The following is a 27,647-nucleotide window of genomic DNA, read 5'->3' as shown; positions in this document are numbered from 1 at the left end:
AAAAACTGAGCCCCAAGATATATGAAGTAAAAACTGACAGAATTGAAAGGAAAAATAGACAATTTTACAATTGCAGTTAGATATTACAATGTTTTACTCTTAGTAGCTAACAGAACAAGCAAGCAAAAAATCAGCGAGAAGACTTGGGTAACACTGTCACCAAAGTGACCTGACATTTTTTTTTAACACTCCATCAAATGAGAGAAGAATATGCATTCTTTTCACATGCAGGTGAAACATTCTCCAGCATAGACCATATGCTAGACCTAAAACAAGCCTCAATATGGAGTTTCCTCAAAAAGTTGAAAATAGAGATACCCTATGACCCAGCAATTGCACTACTGGGTATTTGTCCTAAATATACAAATGTAGTGATCCGAAGGGATATGTGCACCCAAATGTTTATAGCAGCAATGTCCACAAGAGCCAAACTATGGAAAGAACCTAGATGTCCATCAACAGATAAATGGATAAAGATGATGTGGTATATATACACAACAGAATACTATGCAGCCATCAAATAAAATCTTGCCATTTGTGACAACGTGGATAGAACTAGAGGGTATTATGCTTAGTGAAATAAGTCAATCGGAGAAAGACAACTATCATATGATCTCCCTGATATGAAGAAGTGGAGATGCAACTTGCGGGGCTTGGGGGATAGGAAAAGAATAAATGAAACAAGATGGGATCGGGAGGGAGACAAACTGTAAGAGACTCTTAATGTCACAAACTGAGGAGGGAGAAGGTAGTGGACATTGGGGAGGGTATGTGCTATGGTGAGTGCTGTGAAGTGTGTAAATCTGGTGATTCACAGACCTGTACCCCTGGGGCTTATAATACTTTATATGCTTATAAAAAATTAAGATTAAAAGAAAATAAAACAAGCCTCAAGAAATTTGAAAGTATATTCTCCAACAAATAAATTAAAAATAAACAAAGAAATTCAGAAAATACCTAGTACTTGGAAATGAAGTGACATATTCCTAAATAACCCATGGTTTCAAAAAACAAATGAGAAATTAGACAACATTGGGATTAAATGAAAACAAAAATACAACATATCAAATTTTATGAGGTAGAGTTTATTTGGTACTTAGAAGGAAATTTAGAAGTTTAAATATCTATACTAGGAAAGAAAGGTTTCACATCAATAATCTATGCTTCCACTTTAAGAGCAAACAAAGAAGAGCAAATTAAACCTAAAGCAAGCAGAAGGAAGGAAATAAACGTCAGAGGGGAAAGAAATCAAAGAAATAGGAAACAGAAAAACAATAAAGAAAAGCAAAGAAACCAAAAGTTCTTTGGGAAAAATAATCAACAAAATGGGAAGCCTTTAGCTAGGCTAAGAAAAAACAAGAGGTGACAAAATACCAAAACTAGGGATGAAAGAAGGGACATAAATAGCCACCCAAATTAAAAGGGCTATAAAAGAATCGATCTTACACAAATTCTTTCAGAAAATAGAGGCAAGGGAACTTTCCAACTCATTCTGAGACCAGTATTACCCTTTTCCCAAAGAAAAATAAAGATACCACAAGGAAAGCAGAGATCAATATCCCTTGCAAGCACTCACATGAAAATCCTTAACACATTAGCAGCAAATAAAATCCAGCAACATACAAAAAAGAAAAACCACCATAAGGCAGTAGGATTTACGTGACCATGACATCTATGAGGCTCCAAACTCCTCTCTGTGCTGATGTCATGCTTCATTCAGACTGATGCAAATTGCTAGTGGTACTTTGGCTGTGCAGTCCCTTCAGTATAAAGCTTCCTTGATGGTTGTGTATAGAGTAGACAAAATAAAGTAACCTAATCCTACTGAACTTATGGAAGATACCATAAAAGAAGCAGAAACCAAGATGATTTCCAATTTCAACCTTGATATTGAGGGTTAAGATACCTGACAAGGATTTAAAACAAAGATGAAAAAGTCGGTGAGCAAGGAGCTAGATTTCCAGTTTAATTATATTCACAGCTTAAAACTATTGATCACCAACCAGATCCAAGGGTAAAAATGGATGGTTAAGTAGTTTTCCTAGAATGAGAAATGACACCGAAACTGTTGGAAAAGGAACGTTGTGTCACCAGGAATAGAAGTGAGACTTTGAGGAGATGGTGTGTTCCTTTCTTTAGCTCATATCAACTCATACTCTAAAATCCAGGACTAAATTTTAGGCTTAGCACCTCAGGTCACCAGTTAAGGTGACAGTGCTGTTCACTTCTAGGTTCTTGCTTTTAAAGATGGTTATCAGCAGGACGACAATGTACCCTGCTACTCATCCAACCACCAGCCAACTTAGTCTGGTAAAAAAAATAATTCAATCAATCCACAAATACAGTTCATAACACAGTTGAGGGTAAGAGAAACCAGGGAAAGCCATAAGAAATGTTTTCAAAAAGCACTTGCACTCACCAAAAACTTTCATATCCATCTCTAGGAATCAGAAAACAAAATTCATCTAGAAACATTATTTAGGTGGACATACATTTGTGCATGGTTTAGAATTTTAAGTTTCAACCCATAGCATTAATAAGTTAACCAATTCTGTACTATGCATGAGCATAAAAATCTAATAGTTTAAAATCTTTTGCTATGTTTTATTATTTCAATTTTATAAAAAGTAGTGTTTCAGATGAAAGACTGCATGAAACCATAAAAGACAAAGCCTCTAGCTATCACATGAGATTTAAAATAAGGCAAATGTTAACTAAAAAAATTTCAGACTAATATTTTAAATAATGAAATGAGGACACAACTATGTATTTTATGGCAATCCTTGAAATACTTCTTTTCCATTACTTGAGAGTAAGGAACAGAATTTGAGTAGATACTTCCAGGAAAAGTACCTCAAGTAAATCTACATCCTCATTAAACGTGACTAATGTCAAATACTGAATTTGGTTAATCATACATACAAACCATCAAGATTTATATTTTATTCTGGATGAATTCCCCACATATCAGTATAACATTTCTGTATTATGAACTGCAAAAGAACTCATGACAATACAATGGGCAATATGCAAGTTTATTTAAATAATTTAACACTGCACAGAAAGCTAATTCAGAAGTATAAAAATAGACGGTTTAGGAACCAAATATAAAGCACCACACTGAAGAATACACATACACCATCAGGCCTTTGGAAGATTAAGACAACATTAATATTTCAAATAATTTTATGAAAACACTTTACTCATATGATAGATGTTATTAAAATGTCTCAAAATAGAGTCCACAATTTTTTCAGTATGAAGTCTTCCCTTCCAGTTTTCTTGTCAATATATTAATGATTTTTCTTAAATACTGTACAACAATTAGTCTAGATTGACAAATGGGCTATCAAAGCCGCTATCTTGCTGGCTAGATAGAGGAGCAATTAATTTTCCCAAGGGCTGGCGACACACAGATGATGGTACTGTACTTCTCAGTTTTTTGAAATCTGACTTTAATATATCAGCCTTATGATGAAGTGGGTGTCTAAGAGTCGTACTGATCTCTGGCTGGGAACAAAGGGTGTCTTCTGACAGGTCTGAAGTGTGGCCACTCTGACATTTCATTGGTTGACAAATCATTTTATTTTTCTCTGTAACTGAAAGACAACTGGTCGCTGAAAACTGTTTGAAATTAATAGCTTCAGTTGGTATATCCGGAGTTTCTTGTGGTCTACTGTGTAGAAATGACACTTCGTTGCAGGGTAAAGTGGCACTGTTGGACTGCCAGCCTATGGAGTCATCCAGGTCCCCTCCATCCTTCACTGGAGTTTCCCGAACACCCAAACTTTGACTTTTCTCAGATGCAACATTTTCACTCTCCATTACTGTATTGCACTTATACACCTTCAAACCAAGCCTTTCATTAGGACCTCGAAAGGTTATATGTGTGGATCCAGATTCAGAAAGACTAGGGGTATACCTAGGTGAGGGTTTATTTCCAAAGGATCCAAGAAAGGGGTATACAGCAGAATGCCCTAGTGATTCAGAGCCAGTATCACTGAGGTCTTTCTTCTTGTGCAAACCAAAGCCTTTTTCACCTTCGCAAGGAACAAACTCAGGGGAAACATTTTTTGGCAACATGTCTGGGTGTTTACAATCGTTATCGCCAAATTGGAAGCCCGAGTGTGACCCTTTGGAACCCACGTGCTTTGTGTCCCCATGCTCCGCGTCCTCTAACCGTCTTCTTAAGTTACAAGCAGCCCTTCTCTTAGGGACTTGGTCACATATACTTCTGGGGATAGTTTGTATATTGTTTGATTTGCTTTCAGTGCGACATGGTGTATTCTGATTCATATCATTTCTTTTTGATTTTTCAACTCCAGTCAGCATCTCTGAAGTCAGAGGTAGTACTAAATACAAGGGAACACAAAATCAGGGGAAAACAAAATCAGGAAAAAAGAAACACTGAAAGAGGACGGGAAAAAATTACGGTTTCACACATTTCCAAAGAAAGCTTATATTTTAATCATTCTCAAAGAAAATACATTAATGCTGGACATTTAAAAATATTATTTTACATATATACATTAAATAAAGTGAAGCGATTTTGTTATTGAAATCTGACATTTTTATATATCTGATCTGTTATTTTCTGCCACAGATATATATTGCATTTCAAGAGCCAATTGCAACATTTCCAATTCTGCTCTGAAGAAAATTTGCTAAAGAATCCCAACACCCAATGCCTACAACGTGTGCGCGCGCGCGCACACACACACACACACACACACACAGAGACACAGAGACACAGAGACACAGTAAAAGCTAGAATGGAGTTTCTGATTTAAGCTACCTAAGACACGAAATCTGTTCAGAAGCAAAGCAGCAACATAGCAGAGAGTCAGAGAAATCAGACTTCACCATTCCCAAATTTATACAAATAATCTTTGTGCCTTTTTTTTTTTTTTAAGATTTTATTTATTTGATAGAGACACAGTGAGAGAGGGAACACTTGCTGAGCAAGAAGCCTGATGCGGGGCTCGATCCCAGGATCCTGGAATCAATGGCCTAAGCCCAAGGCAAATGCTTAACAACTGAGCCAGCCAGGTGCCCAATCTTTGTGCTTTTTGAAAGAATGTCTACCAATATCAGAATATCAGGCTTGTGGATTCCTGAACAATCTCTGCTTCAAGGTTTCTAGAAGTTCAAAAATCCCATTTCCCCACAGATATGTTCAAAATCCCCCAGTGCGACTGGAAACTTATTTTTAAAACATTTCCATCAGCTTTTGCTTTATGTAGTCAAAGCTATTTTATTATGAATAGAAAGAGCCCATTTATAGGTACTTAGGAGTCTTTACTACTAGTAACTTTAATTCCTTTCAAGTATAATTGGCTTAATATTGTATTTAACTTTATAATATATCTAATATCAATACTGCATTGCTTAGTATATTTATTCTCAATTGTTTTCATAGAAATAACATATGTCCGGATTTTTAAAAAATGGAAATTATGGTCTTTTAATAAGTGAGTTTAACCTATTTATGTTCCGTGTGATTGCTGATGTTTGACCCTACAATAATTTTCTATTGACCCATGCTTTCTAGTTGTAGTTTTCCTCTTTTGTGATTCTGTTAGATTGAAAAGTTTTCCTTAAAAAATTTTCCCCTACTAGTTTGAGAGTTATATATTCTATTTCTCTATTGGCTAGCCTTCAATCTTTTTTTTTTTTACGATTTTGTTTATTTGATAGAGATCACAAGTAGGCAGAGAGGCAGGCAGAGAGAGAGAGAGGAAGGGAAGCATAGCCTTCAATCTCAATACACATACTTAAACTTGTATTTTTCTAAAAATGCCTATACCCTTTCCTTGAACATAGTAAACCTCTTAGGCATATTTGTTAGTTTCCTCTACAATATGTTCTTACATCCTTTTGAGAATACTACACTTTGCTAATATTCTCAGGTCCTTTGTTTGTTCTATTACTTGTATCCATAGGTATAAGTTGTGTTGTTTTTTTGTCTTGTCTTATTTTGAGTTTGGTGTCTTTTATCATGGTGCTGGCTTTCTATAATAGATATTTGCTGAATCTTGGTTGAATGCTTATCTCATAGATGTTCTGAGTATGGCATCACCTTATTTAAAGAAGTTGAGAGTGTAGTGAAAGGAACAGCTGAAGGGTAGAAAAACTCAATAGCTACTACTTTGGGCGTGTATGATCTAAGCTCTCCCTTGGTGTGACTAGCCCTCTAGAGCCTTGCCCTGTTCTGAGACTCTCGGTTCCTCTTGCTCATACTCCAGCCCAGTATTGGGAGTAGAGGAAGGGAAAGGAGAATGATTAATAAAGAGGGTGACCCTACCTGGTTACTGTTGCTCTAGAACACCAGCTAATTATAATTATCTCACTGGTACCCCCTAGGCTTACTACTTCTCCTGCAATATACTGCTTTCATTTGTGGAACAGTTTTGATACTGCTCCTATGTGTAGGAGTTATCTTCTGGCAGTTTTGAACTGTTTCCATCTTCGGTCTTATATAGTCTCTCTTTCAGGGATTTCTCACAGCTTCTGGCCTTTCAGTTGTAACTTTTAAAAATTATTTATAGATTTTTAAAAATTGAAGTACGCTTGCCATACAATATTGTATTAGTTTCAAGCATACATCATAGTGATTCAACAGTTCTAGACATATACACTGCTTACCATAATGTGTAATTACCATCTACCACCAAAGTTATTAAAATACTATTGACTATATTTCTCATGCTGTATTCTTCAACCCTGTGACTTGCCTATTTTATAACTGGAAATTTGTACCTTTTAATCTTCCTCTTCCTTACTCTGGAATCTTCCTTACTCTGGGAACTATCGATTTGTTCTCTGTATTTATGAGACTGTTTTTCTTCAACATGTTGTTTTTTCAGATTACACATATAAGTGAAGTCGTATGGTATTTGTCTTTCTGTCTGACTTATTTCACTTAGCACAATACTCTCTATATCCATCCATGTTGTCATAAATGGTAAGATTTCTTTCTTTTATTATGGCTGTGTAATACTTGTGTGTGTGTGTGTGTGTGTGTGTGTGTATGAAGTCTTCTTAGTCCATTCACCTAGTGGTGGACAGTTAAGTTGCTTTCATGTCTTGGCTATTGTAAATAATGTTGCAATAAACATAGGTGCATATATTTTTTTCAAATTAGTGTTTTTTTTTTTAATTTTTTATTTGGGGGGTAATTACCCAGTAATGCAACTACTAGACTGTAAGATAGTTCTATTTTTAACTTTTTGAGGAACCTTTATACTGCCTTCCACAGTAGCTGTACCAGTTTGCATTCCCACCAGTAGTGAGGGTCCCTTTTTCTCCACATTTTCTTCACCAACATTTGTTTCTTGTGTTTCTTATTTTAACCATTCTGACAGGTGTGAGATGGTATCTCATTGGACTTTTGATTTGCATTTCTCTGATGATGACTGATGAGAGCATCTTTTCACATGTCTGTTGGCCATCTATGACTTCTTTGTAGAAAAATGTGTTCATGTCTTCTGTCCATTTTTTAATTTTGATTTTTGGACTATTTGCTCTGTTGAAGTCATATGATATTAACCCCCTTATGAAATATATCATTTGCAAATATGATCTACTGTTCAGGAGGTTGCCTTTTTTTGTTGTTTCCTTTGCTGTGCAGAAACTTTTTTGCTGCATTCCCAATAGTTTATTTTTGCTTTTGTTTCCTTTGGCTGAGAAGACATATTCAGAAAAAAGCTGCTAAGGCCAATGTATAAGAGATTACTGTTTAATTTTTTATGGTTTGAGGTCTTATAAATATTTAGGTCTTTAATACATTTTGAGTTTATTTTTGTCTATGGTTTAAAAAAGTGATTCAGTTTCATGCTTTTGCATGTAGCTGTACAGTCACAGCTACACAATGACTGTCATTAAAGAGACTATCTTTTCACCATTGTATATTCTTGCCTCCTTTGTGGTATATTAATTGACCATATAATTAATTGACCATGTAATAATGAGCTTATTGAACTGTCATTTTCCATTGATCTATGTATCTACTTTTGTTCCAGTACCACAGTTTGATTACTAAAACTTTGTCATATAGCGTGAAATCTAGAACTGTGATACCTCTAGTTTTGTTCTTTCTCAAGATTGCTTCGGCTATTCAGGGTCTTAGTGTTTCCATACAAATTTTAGGGTTATTTGTTCTATTTTTGCAGAAAATACTATCAACACTTTTATTGGAATTGCACTGAATATGTAGTTTGCTTTGGGTAGTACGGGCATTTTAACAATATTAATCTTCTCATTTATTTACATCATTTTCAATTTCTTTCATTGATGTCTTAAAGTTTTCAGAGGATAGGTCTTTCACCTCTATCATCAAATTTATTCCTAGGTATTTCATTCTATCTGATGTAATTATAAATGGAATTATTTTATTTCTCTTTCTGATACTTTGTTATTAGTATATATAAACACAACAGTTTTCCATACATTAATTTTATTTCCTACAACATTACTGAATTCATTTATTAATTCTAGTCATTTTTAAGTGTTGTCTTTAGGGTCTTTTATGTATAGTATCATAGCATCTGCAAAAAATGACAGTTTTGCTTCTTCCCTAATAATTTGGATTTTTCTTATCTGACGCCTGTGGCCAGGACTTCTGGTGCTATGTTGAATAAAAGTGGTGGAATGGACATCTTTGTCTTGTTCCTTATCTTAGAGGAAAAGCTTTCAGTTTTTCCCCATTGAGTATGATGTCAGCTGTGGGTTTGTCATATACAGACTATATTATGTTGAGTTATAATCCCTCTAAACCCACTTTGTTGAGAGTTTTTATTGTACACTGATGGTGAATTTTATCAAAAGCTTTTTCTGCATCTATTGTGATGATCATATGATTTGTTCGCTTAACTTTGTTATTGTGGTGTATCATGTAGATTGATTTGTGAGTAATGAACCATCCTTGCATGCCTGGAATAAATCCCACTTGATCATCGTGAATGATTCTTTGCATGTATCATTGAATTTAGTCTGCTAATTATTTTGTCAAGGATTTTTGCATCTATACTCGTCAGAGATTTGGCCAGTAGTTTTCTTTTTTTTAATAGTTTCTTTTTCTACGTTGGTATCAGCGTAATGCTGGCCTCGTAGAAATGAATTTGGAAAAGAATTCCTTCCTCTTATATTTTTTGGAATAGTTTGAGGATGATAGGCATTAACTCTTCTCCATAAATTTGGTAGCATTTACCTGTGAATACATCTGGCTCTAGACTTGTGTTTGTTGGAAACTTTGTAATTATGGATTCAATTTCTTTCTAGTAACAGGTCTGTTCGGATTTTCTATTTTTTTCATGATTCGGTCTAAGAAGATTGTATATTTTGAGAAATGTATCCCTTTCTTCTAGGTTGTCCAACTTGTTGGTATAGAGTTTTGTGGTAGTCTTTTACAGTCCTCTGTATTTTTGTGGTGTCAGTTGTTACTTCTCTCACATTTCTAATTTTGTTTATTTGAGTCCTATCTTTTTTTTTCTTGAAGAGTCTGGGTAAAGGTTTATCAATTTCATTTACCTTTTTTAAAAAACAGCTCTTGGTTTTGTTGACCTTTCCTACTATTTTTTAAAAATCTCTATTTCATTTATTTCTGCTCTGTTCTTTATCATTCCCTCCCTTCTACTAACTTTTCTAAAATATTTTCTGTCATTTCCAGGAAGGAAAACAACTATAGGAAGCTAATGGGTATGCTCAGTCTACCTACTCAAAACTGAAAACTATACTTTAGGTTTTTAGTTTAAGTAAAGCACAGACACAACTTTATAAATTCTCTCTTCTTACATTCCTTGTTCTTTTCCATGCTAAAAATGTTAAGTATTTAAGAGAGAAGAGAGAAAAAAGCCCTTTAAGTGACTCATTTTGACATACCTGACTGTGTAGTTTTGTTCTGGGATTTATGAGAAATTGGCGTTTCCAGCAATTTTGCCATTGTAGCAAGTTTGCTAGCAGCATTCATAATCTTTTTCTCAGCCCTGTGGGGAATTCCAGAATATTAAATTAATAATAGTTTAAAGGAAAAAATGAGTTTCCTTAGCCCCAGGATTTCTGTTTTCCTATTAGTTCTGCCAATATTTAGGGTAGTACAGACATAAGCCTCTCTTAACCCCTAATGGCCGATCATGTAGAAATAGTTAATTTTGTGGTTAAGGAAAATGTTTAGAAAATGACAACATGCTGTTCTGGTAGTCTCAGGACACACTGTTTGTTTAGATTGAACTTACCCTTCCTGTTTTCCATTATCCTGCAAAATCTGTTGGAGGCAAGTCAAGTAGTATTTGCGCATCTTTCGGGCGGTTTCTTGACGTTCTCGCAATACCTCTGCTTTTACCATTTCTGCAGCTCTTTCCTTACTCTCCTGAATATAACGAAGCATATCACCTAGTGGGAAGGTGAGAGTTGGTGGGGAGACAGGAATCCCCACAAAATGCATGTTTACTACCAGTTTTTCAAAAACAGGGGAGGCAGACTTCAGATCAATTTTCTGGGAGAGGAAGTGACTAGAGGCGTAGTTTAAACATTGTACTTTTCCACCATCATTAAAGCGGAATGTTTCAGATCACTGTTTTAGGAGACTCAAAGGAGAAATAATCTAAAAGTCCTTTTAGAATGATGGTAGCCACATGTTAAGGAAACAGCATATTCCCTAGGAAAACAGAGAATACAGAAACTTTCACATTATGTATTGTCTGATTAAGAGAAAAGGGAAAAAATACACATAAAGGGTGAGGAAGAAAGGAAGAAAGAATGAGGCACAGAAAGATAGGAGGCAATATGGACTGAAGATACTCATATTCCGATTTACTTAAGCTCTGAAAATCCATGCTTCATTATTTATTCAATTCTTTCAGCAGCACTTATGAGTACCCAAGTAATATAGTATTACAATCCATGAGGGATATGTACAAAACGCCAGGGAGAAGGTTGAGACCTATGTGGCCTTCTGAAATATACATTTAAAAATAGTTCATGGGGACGCCTGAGTGGCTCAGTAGGTTAGGCGTCTGCCTTTGGCTCAGGTCATGATTCCAGGATTGCAGGATCGAGTCCTGCATCAGGCTCTTTTCTCAGCAGGGAGCCTGCTTCTCCCTCTGGCTGCTGTTCTCCCTGCTTGTGTGCTCTCTCTTTCTCTGACAAATAAATAAATAAAATCTTCAAATAAATAAATCAGTAACATTAAATAAAATAAAAATAGTTCACTGCTTTCAAATTTTCTATCTTTGATTCAACACGATTTGAGACTACCATTACTTAAGGTCAACATGTTTTTTTACTAAATCTAGGGCTATATCCTGCCTCTAGAATACCACCACTCTGTTATATTAATGATTCAATTCATATGGGAATCTCCCTCAATATCAGTAAGCTCTTTCTGAAAATTAGATACTCTATGCAAAAAATACTAACTGAAAGACTACTTCTCATTATTTGCAGTGGGACAAATTAAATTGGAATACATAGCAACACAAAACCTCCAACCCATGTCTAAAATGTTAAACAATACACATACATACAAATTAACATGAGTATAAAAAAATGCTTAAAATTTCACAACCCAACTAATATGATTCTTAACAAAAAGTTGCTTTATTTTGTAGTAATATGTACTCTATTGGCACCAGCAACAACTGAGAAGTGTCTTTATTGATAGTGACTGGGTTTTTCAAAACATCTTCACAAGACTATGATAATCTAACACATTTGGAACTTATGACCTTTCCCACTCATTTTGTTAAAAATAAAAGCGATTTTAAGAGGTAAACATACATTTCTCCTGTATCAACACTGGTTATTGTTCTGGGACATACATATAATCTAAGCAATATTGTAATTAAAAAACAGGAGATATCCTATGAGAAAACATAAACCAGAGAAATCCTATGCATGGTATGCTATATCGCCTTTTAATGCAAAGGACCTGATAAATTTACATGTATGTCTTAACCCATTATCAAAATAATGGGAAAGAACAGAATAATGCCTAGCTAGATCTATTTCCTATGGTCTTTAATAGCTTATAGTAGAGGGACTCCTGGGTGGCTCAGTAAGTTAAGTTTCTGCCTTCAGCTCAGGTCCTGATCACAGGATCCTGGAATAGAATCCCAGATTGGGCTCCTTGCTCAGCAGGTAGTCTGCTTCTCCCTCTACCTGCCGCTCTCCCACTGGTTGTGCTCTCTTTCTCTGACAAATAAGTAAAATATTAAAAGAAAAGAAAAGCTAATGGTAGAAAGTAATACTTGCTAATTTAAAACTCATATCACATTTTGTTTTAGTTATTTAAGTTTTAAGATTCTGAAATTTTTAGTTTAACATTAGTACCCAAAAAAGAAACAAGAAAATTAACAACAAAAAAAAACTTGGGGCGCCTGGGTGGCTCAGTGGGTAAAGCCTCTGCTTTCTGCTCAGGTCATGATCCCAGGGTCCTGGGATCGAGCCCCGCATCGGGGTCTCTCCTTAGCAGAGAGCCTGCTTCCCCCTCTCTCTCTGCCTGCTTGTGATCTCTGTCAAATAAACAAATAAAATCTTAAAAAACAAAAACAAAAACTCTACCCTCATGTCACTTCCAAAAGATATTAGGCAAAATGATGCATTGCTGCATAATTTAGAAAAGGTGCCACTAATTTCTTAAAAGTAGATAAGATCTCAGAACAAGATAGTTTGGAAAATTACTTCAAATTACTAGTGCTAGTAATATAAAAGGCTCAAACCACCTTAAAATCCTGGGACTCTCCTCAAGGACTTACGCTTAATTTTTTTTACAGCTTTAATGTACTGTCCACGAAGTTCTTCCAAGGCCCTTCCATTGCACAGCAGGCAAGCATTTTCAATGGCCCCTTCTGACAATGACCTAAAAATGAACAAAACATTGCAAACAGAAATTGTTAAGTAAAATTACCTAGCTATCTATATATTCCAATAATATCTCACTGAGATGTGCTAAAAAATTATATACCAGGATCTTTATTATGTCATTTAAAATAGAAGAAAAATAGAAACAAATGTTAGGGTTACTTAAATAAATGATAAATCCACATAATGAAAATATAAGCAGCTACTAAAAAGCACATTATAGGAGAATATTTAATGATATGGAAATGTTTATCTTATACCATCATATTAATAAAAGCTTATAAAATAGCTTACATGACAGTCTCAGTTTTAAAAACATGCACATATGAGTATAAAGGGGCTTAAATGATAAATAAGAGGTTAACAGAGGGTACCTACTAGAAATAAGGTTTTGGAAGTTTTTTTTATACTTCTTGCCATGTAACAATAACAAGTTTTATACTCTTGGTATGAGTATTATTGATATAAACGGTATTACAAAGTTAAAAAAAAAACTTAGAAATAAAATTTCTTTAAAATAGTAAAAGTTGGGCACCTGGCTGGCTCAGTGGGTTAACTAACTAAACTCTTTAACCCACTAAAAATATATGCAGCTACCAAAAAGCACCCCCCCCTTTAAAAAAATTTTTATTTATTTATTTGACAGAGATCACAAGTAGGCAGAGAGGCAGGCAGAGAGAGAGAGGGAAGCAGGCTCCCTGCTGAGCAGAGAGCCCAATGCGGGGCTTAATCCCATAGCTAAACTCTTGATTTTTGGCTCAGGTCATGATCTCGGGGTTGTGACATCAGGCCCTGAGTGGGGCTCTGTGCTGGATGTGGAGCCTGCTTAAAATTCTCTCTCCCTCCTCCTCCCCCCGTTCAACAAATGTTCTCTCTCTCAAAAAAAAATAAACAAAAATAAATTCAAAAATAAAAATAAGGGGCACCTGGGTGGCTCAGTTGGTTAAGCATCTGCCTTCAGCTCCTGATCCCAGGGTCCTGGGATCAAGTCCCGTATTGGGCTCCTTGCTCGGCAGTGAGCCTGCTTCTCCCTCTGCCTGCCTCTGTCTCTCTGACAAATAAATAAAATCTTTAAAAAATAATAATAAAATAAATAAATAAATAAAAATAAAACAGTAAAAGTCTACCTTGGTGGTATTTTGTGAAGTGTTTTAAGTTCATCCAATTTACTCTTCATGTCATTGTTTTCTTCTAGTAATTCTTCAACAACTTTACTATTCTCTTCTAAAAAAAGAAAATTAACGGTATATTGGTCAGTCAATCTTTTTTTCCCCTCAGTCTTCCTCTTCCTGAAATTCCCAGTCAATTGTTTATAGAGGAGATTGTGGAACTGGCAGTTGCACCCTGTGTCATTCATTTCCTGATAAGTCCTCATCTGACCAGTCCCTGTTCCAGTTTCTTAGCACTTAAAAACTGTGTTATATCCACATCCTGCTCTGGGTTACATACTGCCCTGGAATAGGTCTCCAACTGTTTGATAGGCATCTATTTTGTTTCCCAGCTAGACTGAAGCTCTGTTGAAACATACTGGGTCTTCTACTTTCATCTTGCTCCTGGATCTATGCCCATATATATGCTCATATTTACAATTATTGAACAAGCACCACTATAAAAAATAAAAAGAAAAGTAATATTAAGTAGATACCACTTTCACAATTGATGTAAGATTTTCAATTCTTTAAACTTCTAAAAAGAGGATGAGGAGACCAATGGAGTTCATATGGAATGGAGGATAAAGCATGAATTTCAGAGTGAGAGAGACATGGGTTTAAATCTTAGCTCTGCTTCTTTACCAGTTAAATCAACTTAGGCAAATCACTTATGCTACTTATGCTTTCTGAACCTGAGTTTTCTCATATGTTACATGGAAATAGTATTACTTACCTTTAAGATAATAGAAATAAAATCCTAAGTGCACAGCACCTTACACAAAGTTTAGCAATACCAGTGTTTAATAAATATGAACAGGACACATCATGTTTCCTACCATGCCACTCTCTCAACACACTCTGTAAGTTCGGTAATGAACCATTCTACTCCTCCTAGTGATTGATATAACTTGTATATTTTTAAATCACTCACTCTTACTCTACCACTTTTCAATAAATGCTACCAGAAGAAAATGGAATTTAAGTAAAGAGCAACCATAATAGCAAAAATATTATCAACTAAGGGATGTACATTAAGAATACTATGCAGCCATCAAAAGAAATGAAATCTTGCCATTTGCGACAACATGGATGGAACTAGAGCATATCATGCTTAGTGAAATAAGTCAAGCAGAGAAAGACAACCATCATATGATCTCCCTGATATGAGGAAGTGGTGACGCAACATGGGGGCTTAAGTGGGTAGGAGAAGAATAAATGAAACAAGATGGGATTGGGAGGGAGACAAACCATAAGTGACTCTTAATCTCACAAAACAAACTGAGGGTTGCTGGGGGGAGGGGGTTTGGGAGAAGGGGGTGAGATTATGTACATTGGGGAGGGTATGTGCTTTGGTGAGTGCTGTGAAGTGTGTAAACCTGGTGATTCACAGACCTGTACCCCTGGGGATAAAAATATATGTTTATAAAAAATAAAAAATTAATAATAAAAAAAAAAAAGACAAACACTGAAATCAAACTATCAGATGACTTAATTCTGACCCTGACCCGTTTTATCAGCCCACTGTTTTGAGCTAAGTCCCAACTTCTTGGATTATTTCTAAGTCTATGGATTACATAAGACAGCCTCAAAAAGCACTGTGCAGAACAACTATGATCACAATGTATGGTGCTACATACTATTTACAAATAATACTCTTATCCAGCTGCCTTTGTCATTTTATTATGTAAAACACATATTCTTGATTTCCATCAAATTCTTCAAGAGCTACAAATAAGCTCATTTACTCTTCTGGCCTCTACCAAAGAGCTAAGCCAACACCATGGGAATTACAGTTGTTAAAATTTTTATCTCAAAGTTCTTAAAATCCTGTCTTGTCTTAAAATAAGGATTATCTGTCTCTAACAGACTTGGTAAGTGGTAGAGGGGAGTGAAGCAGGTGGCTCCTCTAAGCCAACATTATTTCCCGAGTACACTAAGTGCCAGACCAGGATCTGATTCTTGTCGTCATCATCAAGGCCACACTCCAAAGGACAATACAGACAAAAATTAATTACAAGCATGATATAATGTTAGAAAAAACATTGAAGCTGCAGATAATGTCTAAGACAAGAAGCTAACCAAGTCTGGGGTGGTTAGGAAAGCCTTCCTGAGGAAGCCATGCGCTGGGGAGGGAGGAGTGGGAGTTAGCCAGGCAAAGCGATCAGGATGGGAAGACATGTTTTGGTAAGTGGAGATGAAAACAGACAAGAGAAAAGAGACGGAAATCCATGATCTGGCCCAATGAGAGAATAAATGGTATGGGGCAAGACAAGGTGAAGGGCCTGGCAGATGCCGAATCATGAAAGGCTTCTTCGATGATGTTAAATAGAGTGTGTGTATTTGCTACTGAGGGCCAGCTAAGCCACAGGACTTTAAACAAGAGAGAGTCATGATTCGATTTACTTTTTTTAAAAGGTCACTGGAGCTGCCTGATGGGGAATGGCTTGGAGGGACAAGATTAGAAGCAGAAAAGGGAAGGAGGTGACTGGTGTCCAGGCAAGCAATCAAGTTAAACTATAGAAAAAAAGTGAACCTATCCGTCTGTTTTTTTCTGGATCACACAATTATTTGCGACCCTTGCATTCAGTCCTCATTCATTCAAACATTTATTTTCTATTATCGCCTGGCATGTAATGGGCATCATGACTATAATGATGAACAAGATACAACATATTCCTTTTTCTCAGGGAATGCATAGGTTGGAAAGGGTATCAGGAAGTAACCAAAAAAAATTAAATTCAGAATGGTAAGAGAGTAGGAGCCCAGAGTGCTATGGGGCCATACAGAAGTAGCCCGAATAACCCAGATGGGAAAATCAAGAAGGGCTCTGCAGATAAGGCATCTTTCTCAGCTGAACCTTAAAGGATGAGGAAGAGTTAGGCCAAATGATAAAAGGATAAGGTGTAGGATAGTGTGACAACACTGTATGCAAGGTCCAGCAGTACAATTCCTGCCCCACTCAGCAATCTGAGTACGACTTCAAATGCACACAGAAGAGCACAGGAGAGCACAGGAGAGAAGCGACTCGAGTAAAGCAGCCCAGTAGCCTCCCTGGTGCAGAAGGGCAAGAGGAGATACTGGAAGCTATCCCTTCCAGGCAATCTCCCTGACAGCACTGTGAAGAATGGACTAGAAGGATGTCAGACCAGGCCCATAGGTCTTTGTGCACATCTTTCCCCTCTGCCTAAAATGCTGTGCTCATTGGCAAATGCCTTCATCTTCCCAGGTATAGTCAAGCCCTCCTTAACTCAAATAGGAGGAAGAGTTCACTCATATCCTTTCTGCCAAGTTTACACAAGCATACCGCCAGGAGCACTCGGCCCTGCAATTATTTATTAGACAGTTTTTTGGTCTCCTCACTTGATGATAAGCTTCTTGAAGGAAGGAAACAAGAGTCTTGTTCATCTACAGCAGAGCTGGAATTCCATCAGATGTCTTCACTGCTGTGTTCCTAGGGCCTAGAACACTGCCTGACACATACTGGGGACTCAATATCTATTCAGTCCAAAAAGGAAGAAAGGAATGTGACCTTTTAATTAGAGCTCCAGTTTTCCTCTTTGTAGTTCAGGAATAATAATTTGGTCAGTAAAAACAAGGTCCAAATTAGTTTACATTAATCCTCAAAGAGAATCGGGGCCTACATTAACTAAAATGTCACATTTGAACATTTCAAGGATCAAAGAGATTTATACCAGTAGTAGTGCTACTTTAAATGCTAACCTCCAATTTTTTCCACTACAGCTTTGTGCTTCCTTTCTAAATGCTGAAGATGCCTACAGCATTTCTCCAGTTTTCTTTTCAGATCTTGACATTCCTGCTTTGCCTTTTCAAGTTCTTGGAAGCAGTGTCCACAGCATGAATCTTTAATCTCAAGGATCTTTTTCTTATCTGCAAAAATTAAATGACAGCAAACTTTTATATCAGTTTAGACTAAGAACTAAAAAAGAAGGAATAAAGGAACTAAGAAACGAAAGAAGGAAGGAAACCAGGGGACATGACTAAAAAAAGGCAACAGTGCAACTGAAAAGAACCTGATGCTTAAGAGAGACAGACCTGGGTTTAGATCTTCTTTATACTATTTATTGGCAGTGTGGCTCAGAGCATACTATATAATGTGAGACCTCGTTTTTTAACATGTAAAATTAAATACCATCTATTTTAAAAATTGCTATGAAACATAATGTTCAGCTCTTGGTATTGAATACCATTCCTCACCAAAAGGAACCACGAATCTTTAAGAAAAGCCTAGCTCCAGTATCGGGACAGGGGTATATACAAGATGAATGCCAGAAATTCCTGAAAAATACAGGAATGTCACAAGGAAAAAGGAGCCAGTTTGAAAGGGCTCCAGTAGCTGAATATGGGGCAATCTGAACACTAAGTATACTACTGAATAATATAATATTCAAAAAAAAATCCATGAGCCGTATCAATAATCTTACCCATAATGGGATAGATAGATAGGTAAGTAGGTGAAGTTGATAGGTAAGTAGGTAGATGGACTGATGTACAGATTGATAAATAAACAAAAAGACAGACCAATAAATAAGCACACAAACTAACAGGAAGATTCACGATTATAGCAACATTCCAAGTGCCAACTGGTAAAAGTGGAGGAAAGTCTAGAGCCAGAAAAATTGTAATACTGCAACCACCACAGTGAAGACTGAATCAGACAAGCATCATCAATGATTGCTAAATAGAAGGGAAATATTTAATAAGAATGACATTTTCATGGTCTTAGAAGTGTCTCCCCACAGATTACTTATTAGTTGTAAGGTGGGAGGAACCCATTTAAGAAAATGGACCATGCTATGACCAGGTGTTCAAATGTACGTCACCAATAAGACAAATGGACACAGTGCACCTCCGCATGTGATAAGACATCACCCATGCAGCGTTCCAGGCAAGGAAACACAGCTTGAATCTAATTGTGAAGAAACATCAGACAAACTCAAAATGAGGAAAGTTCTTCCAAAAGCCGGAGGTAGGGGTGGAGCAGTGGAGAATAAGTCTTTCAAAAACGTCAATGTCATAAAAGTAAAAAAGAGACTGTGGAAATATTCTAGACTAAAGGAGACTAAAGAAAGACGACATCTAAAGGTAGTACGTGACCCTGGACAGATTCCTGTACTGCAGGGGGAAAAATAATGAAAGACATTATTGCATCAGTTGACAAAATTAGAATCCAAACAGGTCGATACAATATTTATCAAATGCTTAATTTACTATACTAAGGTATAAAAGAAAAAAAATCCTATTTTTAAAAAATACACACTGAAGTATTTAGGGGTAAAATATATGTTTATAAAAAATAAAAAATTAAAAGTAAAAAAAAAAGGAAATAAAAAAAATAATAAAAAAAAATAAAAAATAAAAGCATTATTTTATAAAAAAAAAAAGGGGGGGGCACAATGAATATAATATCCTCAAATGGTTCAGGAAAGGAAATGAAATGTTCACATACACATAAGCACAGAAAAATATAAAATTGTATACAACGTTATTAACAAATGTATCTAGGTAAAGGATAGATGAGTGCTACTTGTAACTATTTTTACCTTTGTAACTTTTCTGTAAGTTTAAAATTGTCTCCAAATGAAAAAAAATACTTAAAACTATCAAAAGGTACAAAATGTATAAAAGTTGTGTGGCACAGTACCTGGCAGAGAATAGCATACAATATGTAACAGCTATTGCTATTAGTAATATACAGAATTTGCAAAATTTAAATTATATGCAAAAATGATACAAAAATAGATTATTACTATTAACATAATTGATATAATAAAGTAGGAACACAAACTGGCATAGATCAAAAGCCCATACCCAAAATCTTAATGTAAAATCATTGGTTCAGCAAAATTATTCTTAGCTCTTTCCTGACTTTAATTTCCTTTGAATGGTGCCATTTATGTCCATGAGCATCAAAGAATTAATGAAGCATCACACTGGTATCATACACAGCATTTATATTTTTTATTTAAGATACTGTTGTAAAACTAGAAACCAGGCAAACACCCACTGACAAGAAACTAAATTATAGTAGATTCATGGAATGGACTAGTACACAGCAACTAGAACTATATACATTAACATAGACAAGTATCAGAAGCTTGCTAGTAAGTGGGAAAAAGCAACAAAGACTACAATGAATATTATTAAAATGTTAGAAGACAAAACGATAGCTTTTGCAGGATACCTGTATTTGGTCAAAATACAAAGAAAAGCAAGAGAATAATTTTTAAAAATCAGAATATTTGTTACCCTGGATTGTAAGGAAATTACAGGGATGGAACTGTGGTCAAACACAGAGGGGTCTTCAACAGTACTGGTGACGCTCTAGTTCTTAAGTCAAAGAATGGGCTCCTGGTTGCTAGATTTCCAAACTTACATGTCCATTACATATTTTCTTTGCATGTATCAAGTGTTTCATAATATTTAACTTACTTTAAAAATGATAAGATATTAGGAGACTATAATCAAATGGTTAACAATGGTGCTCTCTGGAAGTAATATTATAAAGGACTATAGCAATTAATATATATTTTGGATTATTTAGTCTTTTCTAATGAATTGGTTAATGTGTTTGGTTTTAGGGAAAAAAGACTAAAGGAAGAAAAATCTTTTTTGTTGTTTTGTCTTAAGTAAAAACAAATTCCTTTCATATTGATAGGGCTTTCCAAAGCCAAATAATATGTAAAACTTATTGCTACCCATTTCATAAATTTAAAAAAAAAATTCTCTGTTTATTCCAAATAAAAACAACAGATATACAATGACACTGAAAAGTAAGAAACAAAATACAAATTAAGGTAGTATTCCCATATTCCTAATGAACAATAAGATATTCTCAACTACTCAGAATCTAGAAGTTAGGAAAAAGGGCTTATGGATGATCAGGAAAATAACTCTTAACCTACTTCTTAGGAAAGGCAGAGGTTCTCTAAAATTCTGATAATATTAATTACTAAATTAGAAATGGTGGCAACTAAGGTTATTAGCCTAGTACATATGAGTTGTTCTGGCAATTCGCAGTTCTTTTCCAGGTTGCAATAGAGACAGCAGGTAACAAACAGAAAGAGTGGGTACATGTTTGTTTGTGGAGGGCAGAAGCAATCTGTGAGAGATCTGTATTTTGAAAAGGATTAGAGCTAATAAAGGCTATGTCAGTTCCTAGATTAGAATTCTCAGCGATTAGGCAACATAAGCCCAATCAATACTACTCAGTGAGGTCTGAATATGTCAAGGAGCTTCAGGACAATACAGTAATTCTTTTTCATAATGACAACTCTAAGTCATTATGGAAACGTTAAGCTATTAATTTACCAAATATTCAAGGACACATTCACTCTGCCATGTATTGGAGAGGAAAAGATAAAACACTGCTCCTGCTCTCAAGAAACTCACAAATCAGGAAACACCTCTTCAGAAAGATTTCCATTAAAAAATGGTTGAAATAACTTCAATAACATGAACAAAAAGGTCCCAGTTATTTGGCAATTCTTTTATATGAAACCTGTGATTTCCCAATAAAGCCAGGGAATAAAAACATGACTGTTCTATTTAAATTCTCATTCTTCTCCTTATAATAAGAACTACTTATGAAGGGCAGGAAGACCATGAAAAAATAGAATTAAGAGGGTCTAAAGCATCCCCGTCTCCTAAATGCAAAATGAAATCCAGGGAGAAGACACAGATTAGATAGGAGTAATATTACCTACCACTTGTCCACTCATAAAAGCTGCATGCATCTTTTGGACTTCCTTTTATCCTCAAAGCAACCCTCTGCAACTGTGAGTATGAATGTAACAAAGACCAGTAGGAATAAAATCCCCATTACCAGCTTCTGCTTCTGTTTTTTGCAAGGCCAAGGCCTGAGCACAGCATCCAAAAGTAGGTGCAGGAAGGACTGCCAAGACTCCGGGGTCTCCTCTACCAGTGACCTCTGTGGCAGGATCCTTAGAGATCTTGGCCATATTTCTCTGAAAAAGAGTATCTTCACAGTTAATGCATGTAAAAATCTTTACACAATTCTCTATTTAAAATGATCATATTAAAAACATAAAAAGAAAACACTGCCTGAAAAAAATCTTGCTTAAACCATCACCAGTATTTTTGTTAGGGTGTTTCAGGAATACTGTCATTACTATGAATTAGTCTACCATGACCATAATTTTCAAATTAGAACATTATCTGACAGAAGTCTGGTGGGCCAACTATGAGACAGATAGGAGATATAGTTTGAACACATATATACGAATTTAAGATATTTTAATGGTTTATGTGGTCAAATCACAATTGTTCTTAGAAATCTAAAATATTAAAAAAAAAAGAAATCTAGGATATTTTCACTGCAGCAGAGGTCAAACTCAGAAACTATATCAAACCTTTGTCTCCCACAAATTTAAAGTTTCATTTATATAGTATGTTACATTTCTAAATACCTTAATATATACTGTCAACTTACAAGGAAGTTCTGTTGAATTCCAAAGTTAGAGAAACTGAAGCTAACCTAAACATTTTGCACAAAACTATTTCTTCACTAACATTTACTGAACACTTTCGGTGTTCTAGTACCTTTTATAGCAATACAGCTACTAAAACCATTAATGGTGAAACATTCTTTTAAGGCAGTGTTTTCAGATTCTAGATGACTACTAAATCCCAAAGGAACAGAACAGGTGATCTTGAAAAAGGCACCTTGTTTAATTACTTAAAACCGACATATCAGCTTGATTCTAGAAGCCTCAGTTTTGATTATAAGAAACCCATTTAACTGGCTGTTGGAAAACCTACTTACAATGTGCATCAGAAGCAGAGGTCAGCAGTTACATAGAAAATGCAAACTCCAGGCAATCAAGGGGATATGAGGCTGAGGCCAAAAGGAGAAATAAAAGTTGAACGCTAAGGTAGCCAATGTTTCCAGATTTTACTCAAAATTGGAGAAAAGCCAAGGTGACAAAAATAGCAGAAGCAGCAACTTTCTTGTCTTAGTTTTAACTTGACATTGGTGGTAAGGAAAGACAGAACAAGCATCCTTAAATTTGTTTGAAAATTCTGTTCCAATTGATATTTTTGCTTTTTGCATTTTTTCCCCCATCATGGCCAATTGTATTAATGTATTCCAATAAGGCATTAATTTTCTTGGAAACTTCATTTTTTATCTGATTGCATCCTGTCCATTTTAAAAAACTTTTGATCATCTAAGTTATTTCAAACAAGGACTTGTTTTTTTATATGTACTGATTATTTTTTCCTGGTTTTTCACAAACAGTTTTAAAAATGACAAATTTAATAAACTATGATTCATAATTTCTTCATATTAATAGCACTTATATTGTAAACTTACAATCACTGGTTACAATCATTGCTTTACCTCAAGGTCCTGAGCTGGAATAGATCTTGAACAGCAGACAATCCAGTATTCTTCTATGACAAATGCCAGAGAAGGCATTTCAAAGTCACACTTTTTTCAGGAAAAGAATCTGATCCCACCCAACCAAAGCCACAAAAGTCTAAGTTCTTAACCAAATTATATGATTCTGTCTCCATAGGCATGTGAGCAACATTAAGTCATCTAGATGATCTTAACACTGCTAGCACAATCAGAAACCCTATACAGAGACCCCAGAATTAAGTGTATATTGATAGAAAAAAGGTGTTATATTTTCCTGATCTTTGTAGCAGAGATTGCCTTTTCAGGAAAGTAAACGAGAAAGCACGTAACATGATTTTCTCATCTCTACTCACCCTTAACACTAGCTCTAAGTAATTCTTAGTTATTTTTCCAAATTTTTCAATTAAGTATTACGACCATTATTCATGGGAAGTGATCTTGCCCAGTTATTTTTACATTGAAAACAACTCTTAACTGGTTGCTTTCACATCTCTGAGAAATCAGAGTAATAGTATCAACTGGGGTGAACTGGGAGGGGGTAAACTGATCTTTCAGGTAACTTTTGGGTATAAAATTCTGTACTATCTCAAACACAGGAGGCAGAAAGTCCAAGCCGTGTCATTTATACCCTACAAAACACTGGCAGTTACACTGGTAGTTACCAGTTATGCAGGTAACAGAGTAATTATCCTCAAGTGTAGGACTGGAACTCAGATTTTCTTTCCCAGCTTGTAACTTTCCAGTAAGTATTACTATCAAATGTTCAATCCTGCCTTGAAAATCATTAATCATGGTATCTTAATAAAACTTAACTCTTATGACTGTTCTCAAAACTTGTATCGGCATTTTTTTCTACCTCTAATTCCAAATGTTGAAACTGGCTACATATCATTCTAGACTTTTCATGCATATCTCCTTTCTTTAATCATCAGATCTTTCACCAAAACTAAAAGCTAGTATCAGAGACTACTTAGACAACTGAAAGAATATCATTAACTCATTCTACATGCACAGATATAGTAGAGCAACAAAACTGGGCTTCAGAGTTTTGTATGAGTGAGCCATACTTCTAACTGCTTGTTCTACATTTTTTGTACTTGGTTGGCATTTTTTTGCCTTTGTGACATAAATTCCTTGAGGGCAAGAAACAGGCTTCCAAACTCTTTAGAAGCTCTTAAGAAACCCTAGTTTAATATGATGCATATTTCTTGAAGTGCTCATGCCCAAGAAACAAAAATAGGAATGAGAGTTAATTCAGTTTCTCAAAGCTCAGGCCCTTACAAAGGACAGCATATATTTTTTAGGAAAAAGAGGTCTACAGCCTAAAAGCTCTGTCTCATATTTGTGGCACCATGAAGAAGCAAAGCTTTTTGGCAAAAAGAAATGAAATCCTCTGGATTCACTACAAAAAGTTGTTAAGCCACTGCTAAAAACTCAAGTTTCATGTCTACTAAACTGTAAAATGAAGAAAGGAAAAAAGACCATATTCGACTTCTACAATCATCTCTGATATTTATTAGTAGTGCTTTTCATTTATCAGGAACATACCTTTTCCCACTCGGAGTTGGCATTTTCTATAGCTAGGGAGAGGAGATCTCGAAAAGCTTTCTGTATGCAGGCCTTTAGTTTTTCAAAATATTGGGCAGACACCCATTTTGAAGAACAAGTTGACACGAGTTCCAAGAGTTGCTTGTTTTCTGAATCACTGACATGTTCCTTTTGGGTGTCCTTCAGGAGAAATTCAAGTACAGTGAGGATATCTTCTTCATACTGATAGATTTCCAGTTGGATCCTCCTGGCTTCCTGCGCTGCCCATTCTCTACGACTCTGGTCTAGACATGTTTGCAATTCTGTCTCCTTCTGAAGAAGTAGTTCAGTTTTCTGTTTCACAAAGTCTTCTTTGGCTGCCGCAAGCACCTCATTAATTTTATTTCGATGATCATCTAAAAATTGCCGGTAATCTTGTTCATTTTGTTCTTGAATTTTGTGGATTTCTTCTTGCTTTTCTTTGTTCCATTCACTCCGGGCCTTTGCCAGCTCAGCCCTGACAACCACAGGGACTTCCTCATTCTTTAACTCAAGCTCTCTCTGGAGAGAATGAATCTTCTCTTCCAATTCTTTTCCAGGTATTCCACTTTTTTTCATATTTTCAAGCTCGTTTTTCCATTTCTCTTTAGCTTCAGAAATAGCAAATGATATCTAAAAGACATAACAATGCACATTTAAAATTCTTTGTGATCTCCTCATTAATTAAAAAATTACAGTAACTATTTAGGATAAGACATTGTTCCTAAAATATACCTATATACCATAACCTAAGATCCTTTCCTTATTTTTTTTTTAAAGACTTTCATTTATTTATTTGAGAGAGAATGAGCAGAGGGAGGAAGAGAGGGAAAAGCAGAAGCAGACTCCCCACTGATCAGGGATCCCAATGCGGGGCTCCATCCCAGGACACAGGATCATGACCCAAGCCCAAGGCAGATGCTTAAATGACTGAGCCACCTAGGTGCCCCCTCTTCATTTTAAATGACCTAGTATTTTTGTCTTCAAACACCAGTTTCTTGAAAGAGAACTAGAAATTTAAACTGACCCCAAATATATGTAATTATACAATTACCCAAAATTAACTTCTGAAAAAAATTCCTATTAGTCTTACACAGATGTAGCCTCAAATTTTATCTATGTCCATGGCAAATGAAATATCTTCTTACATAAAGCAAAAGAAGCCACATAAAGAAATCTATAACATATACCTGCATAACTTGCAGACAAATATAACTGTATTTTAATGGAAGCACAGTGGTTAGAAGAGTTCATTAAATGACAATACCAGACAGAAAAAGTCATTTTACTCATTATTCTAATTTTCTGAAAGAATAAGAAGACTAGCAGATCACAGAGAATAGTAGTACATAACCAAGAAGTCCTAGGGAACCAAAAAGCCAAAGCTTGGCTCTAACCCCACCTCTGGCTGCCGAGAGCTGCCTAGCACGGTGCTTAACAGGGCAGGCTCTGGGGACACACTACCATAGGAAACTGACCAGCTGTGGGATCAAGGGCACAATCCTCAATTTCTTTGAGCCTTAGGGTCCTCAATTATAAAATGGGGACCAATTATAATGCTTACCTGACAGAATTTTGTTAGGAATAAATGACGAAAGAAAAAAAATTCCATTTGAAGCCTTTAGTCTAGACCCTGGCAGATAAGGACTCAATAAATGTTATGTCGTTCTTACTTTTGGCTGCATGGACTTAGAAAAGTCACTTAATCTATTTTGTATATAATATGAGATTAATCACCTTAATCTCATAAGGTGCAGATCAGATAATGACCTTAAGTCTCTTTTATAAATTCAAAAATGTCAAAAGCATATGTGTTAAAGCAAGCATTTCCAAAAACTTGGCCTGGACAGTGATGATTGCTAGTAATCAGTACTATCTAAATGTATGCTCTGGCTGTTGAAATAGGGTTATTTCCTAAGTTTTCAGGTATTATATAATCTTAGCAAACATCTTCAACTAAAAAATTCTTAAATGTTATAAACCTTTATTCAACAATGTATTCCTGAAGAGTTGCACATAAATCAAAATTTTTGAATTGTATTTTAAATTTTCTAAGGGAACCCACCATCTAAGATGAGCTTTACAAAAGAATGCACAGCAAAATTCTTTTGCTACCAGCAGGATAATTCAGTAGTGATGTGAAACATGTTTAAAGAGTGCTGTAAGGGAAAACAGGCTTGTCACCGTGGATACCTGAAAATCATTACCAGGTGGCTTGGTGGAGGTGGAAGATCCTACAGAATTTGGATGACCTGTTGACCTCATCAAAAGTGTGTATCCTCTCACATGAAGTGGTGCAAAGCAAATTTGACAGCATTAAGCAACTCAGGGGTTTCCTGATAGCTGCTATACATTACATCACTTGAGAAGTCTTTAAAAATCCTAATACCCAGGCCACACCCTGTACCATTAAAACATTGAGCCTGGGGGATGGGAGACTGGCAACAGTATTTTTTAAAAGATCCTCTTCACTTTGACATTCAGAGCACTGGGCAGAAATCACATTGTGTCAACACCCTCCGTGGGCCTTCACGATGCTCTGTTTCAAGTCTTTCTAATGTGCAGCTAAAGTTTAGGAACCACTGAACCACCTTGACTCTGGTCAAAGTTGGACTCTGGACAAACTGGCTTTAAATTTTTACAGATCTTGAAGGATCATTCTAACCTTATAA

General features: G+C 35.7%; 1 protein-coding gene across 8 annotated transcripts in view; it reads right to left on the bottom strand.

Annotated features, from left to right (window-relative positions):
• Nucleotides 1-3,016: 3,016 nt before the first annotated feature.
• Nucleotides 3,017-27,647, bottom strand: part of CEP152 (centrosomal protein 152) — a 92,136-nt gene continuing 67,505 nt past the window's right edge. For 5 of the 8 annotated variants that reach the window (XM_082734836.1, XM_082734837.1, XM_082734835.1 and 2 more), the window contains 8 exons: nt 24,958-25,608; nt 21,853-21,994; nt 17,730-17,897; nt 13,986-14,082; nt 12,753-12,856; nt 10,233-10,389; nt 9,880-9,983; nt 3,017-4,352 (listed from right to left, as the gene is read on the bottom strand). In XM_082734836.1, the coding sequence (XP_082590962.1) occupies nt 3,325-4,352; nt 9,880-9,983; nt 10,233-10,389; nt 12,753-12,856; nt 13,986-14,082; nt 17,730-17,897; nt 21,853-21,994; nt 24,958-25,608 (2,451 nt within the window). In that variant the 3' untranslated portion in view covers nt 3,017-3,324. The remainder of the gene's footprint in view (nt 4,353-9,879; nt 9,984-10,232; nt 10,390-12,752; nt 12,857-13,985; nt 14,083-17,729; nt 17,898-21,852; nt 21,995-24,957; nt 25,609-27,647) is intronic. The other 3 variants (XM_082734840.1, XM_082734841.1, XM_082734839.1) reach the window with 1 other exon arrangement.

Source organism: Mustela nivalis (assembly GCF_964662115.1).
Source record: "Mustela nivalis genome assembly, chromosome: 6".
In the NCBI taxonomy this organism is placed as follows: domain Eukaryota; kingdom Metazoa; phylum Chordata; class Mammalia; order Carnivora; family Mustelidae; genus Mustela; species Mustela nivalis.
The sequence above is the reverse complement of the archived record's forward strand: the minus strand, read 5'-3'. Positions and strand labels throughout refer to the sequence as shown.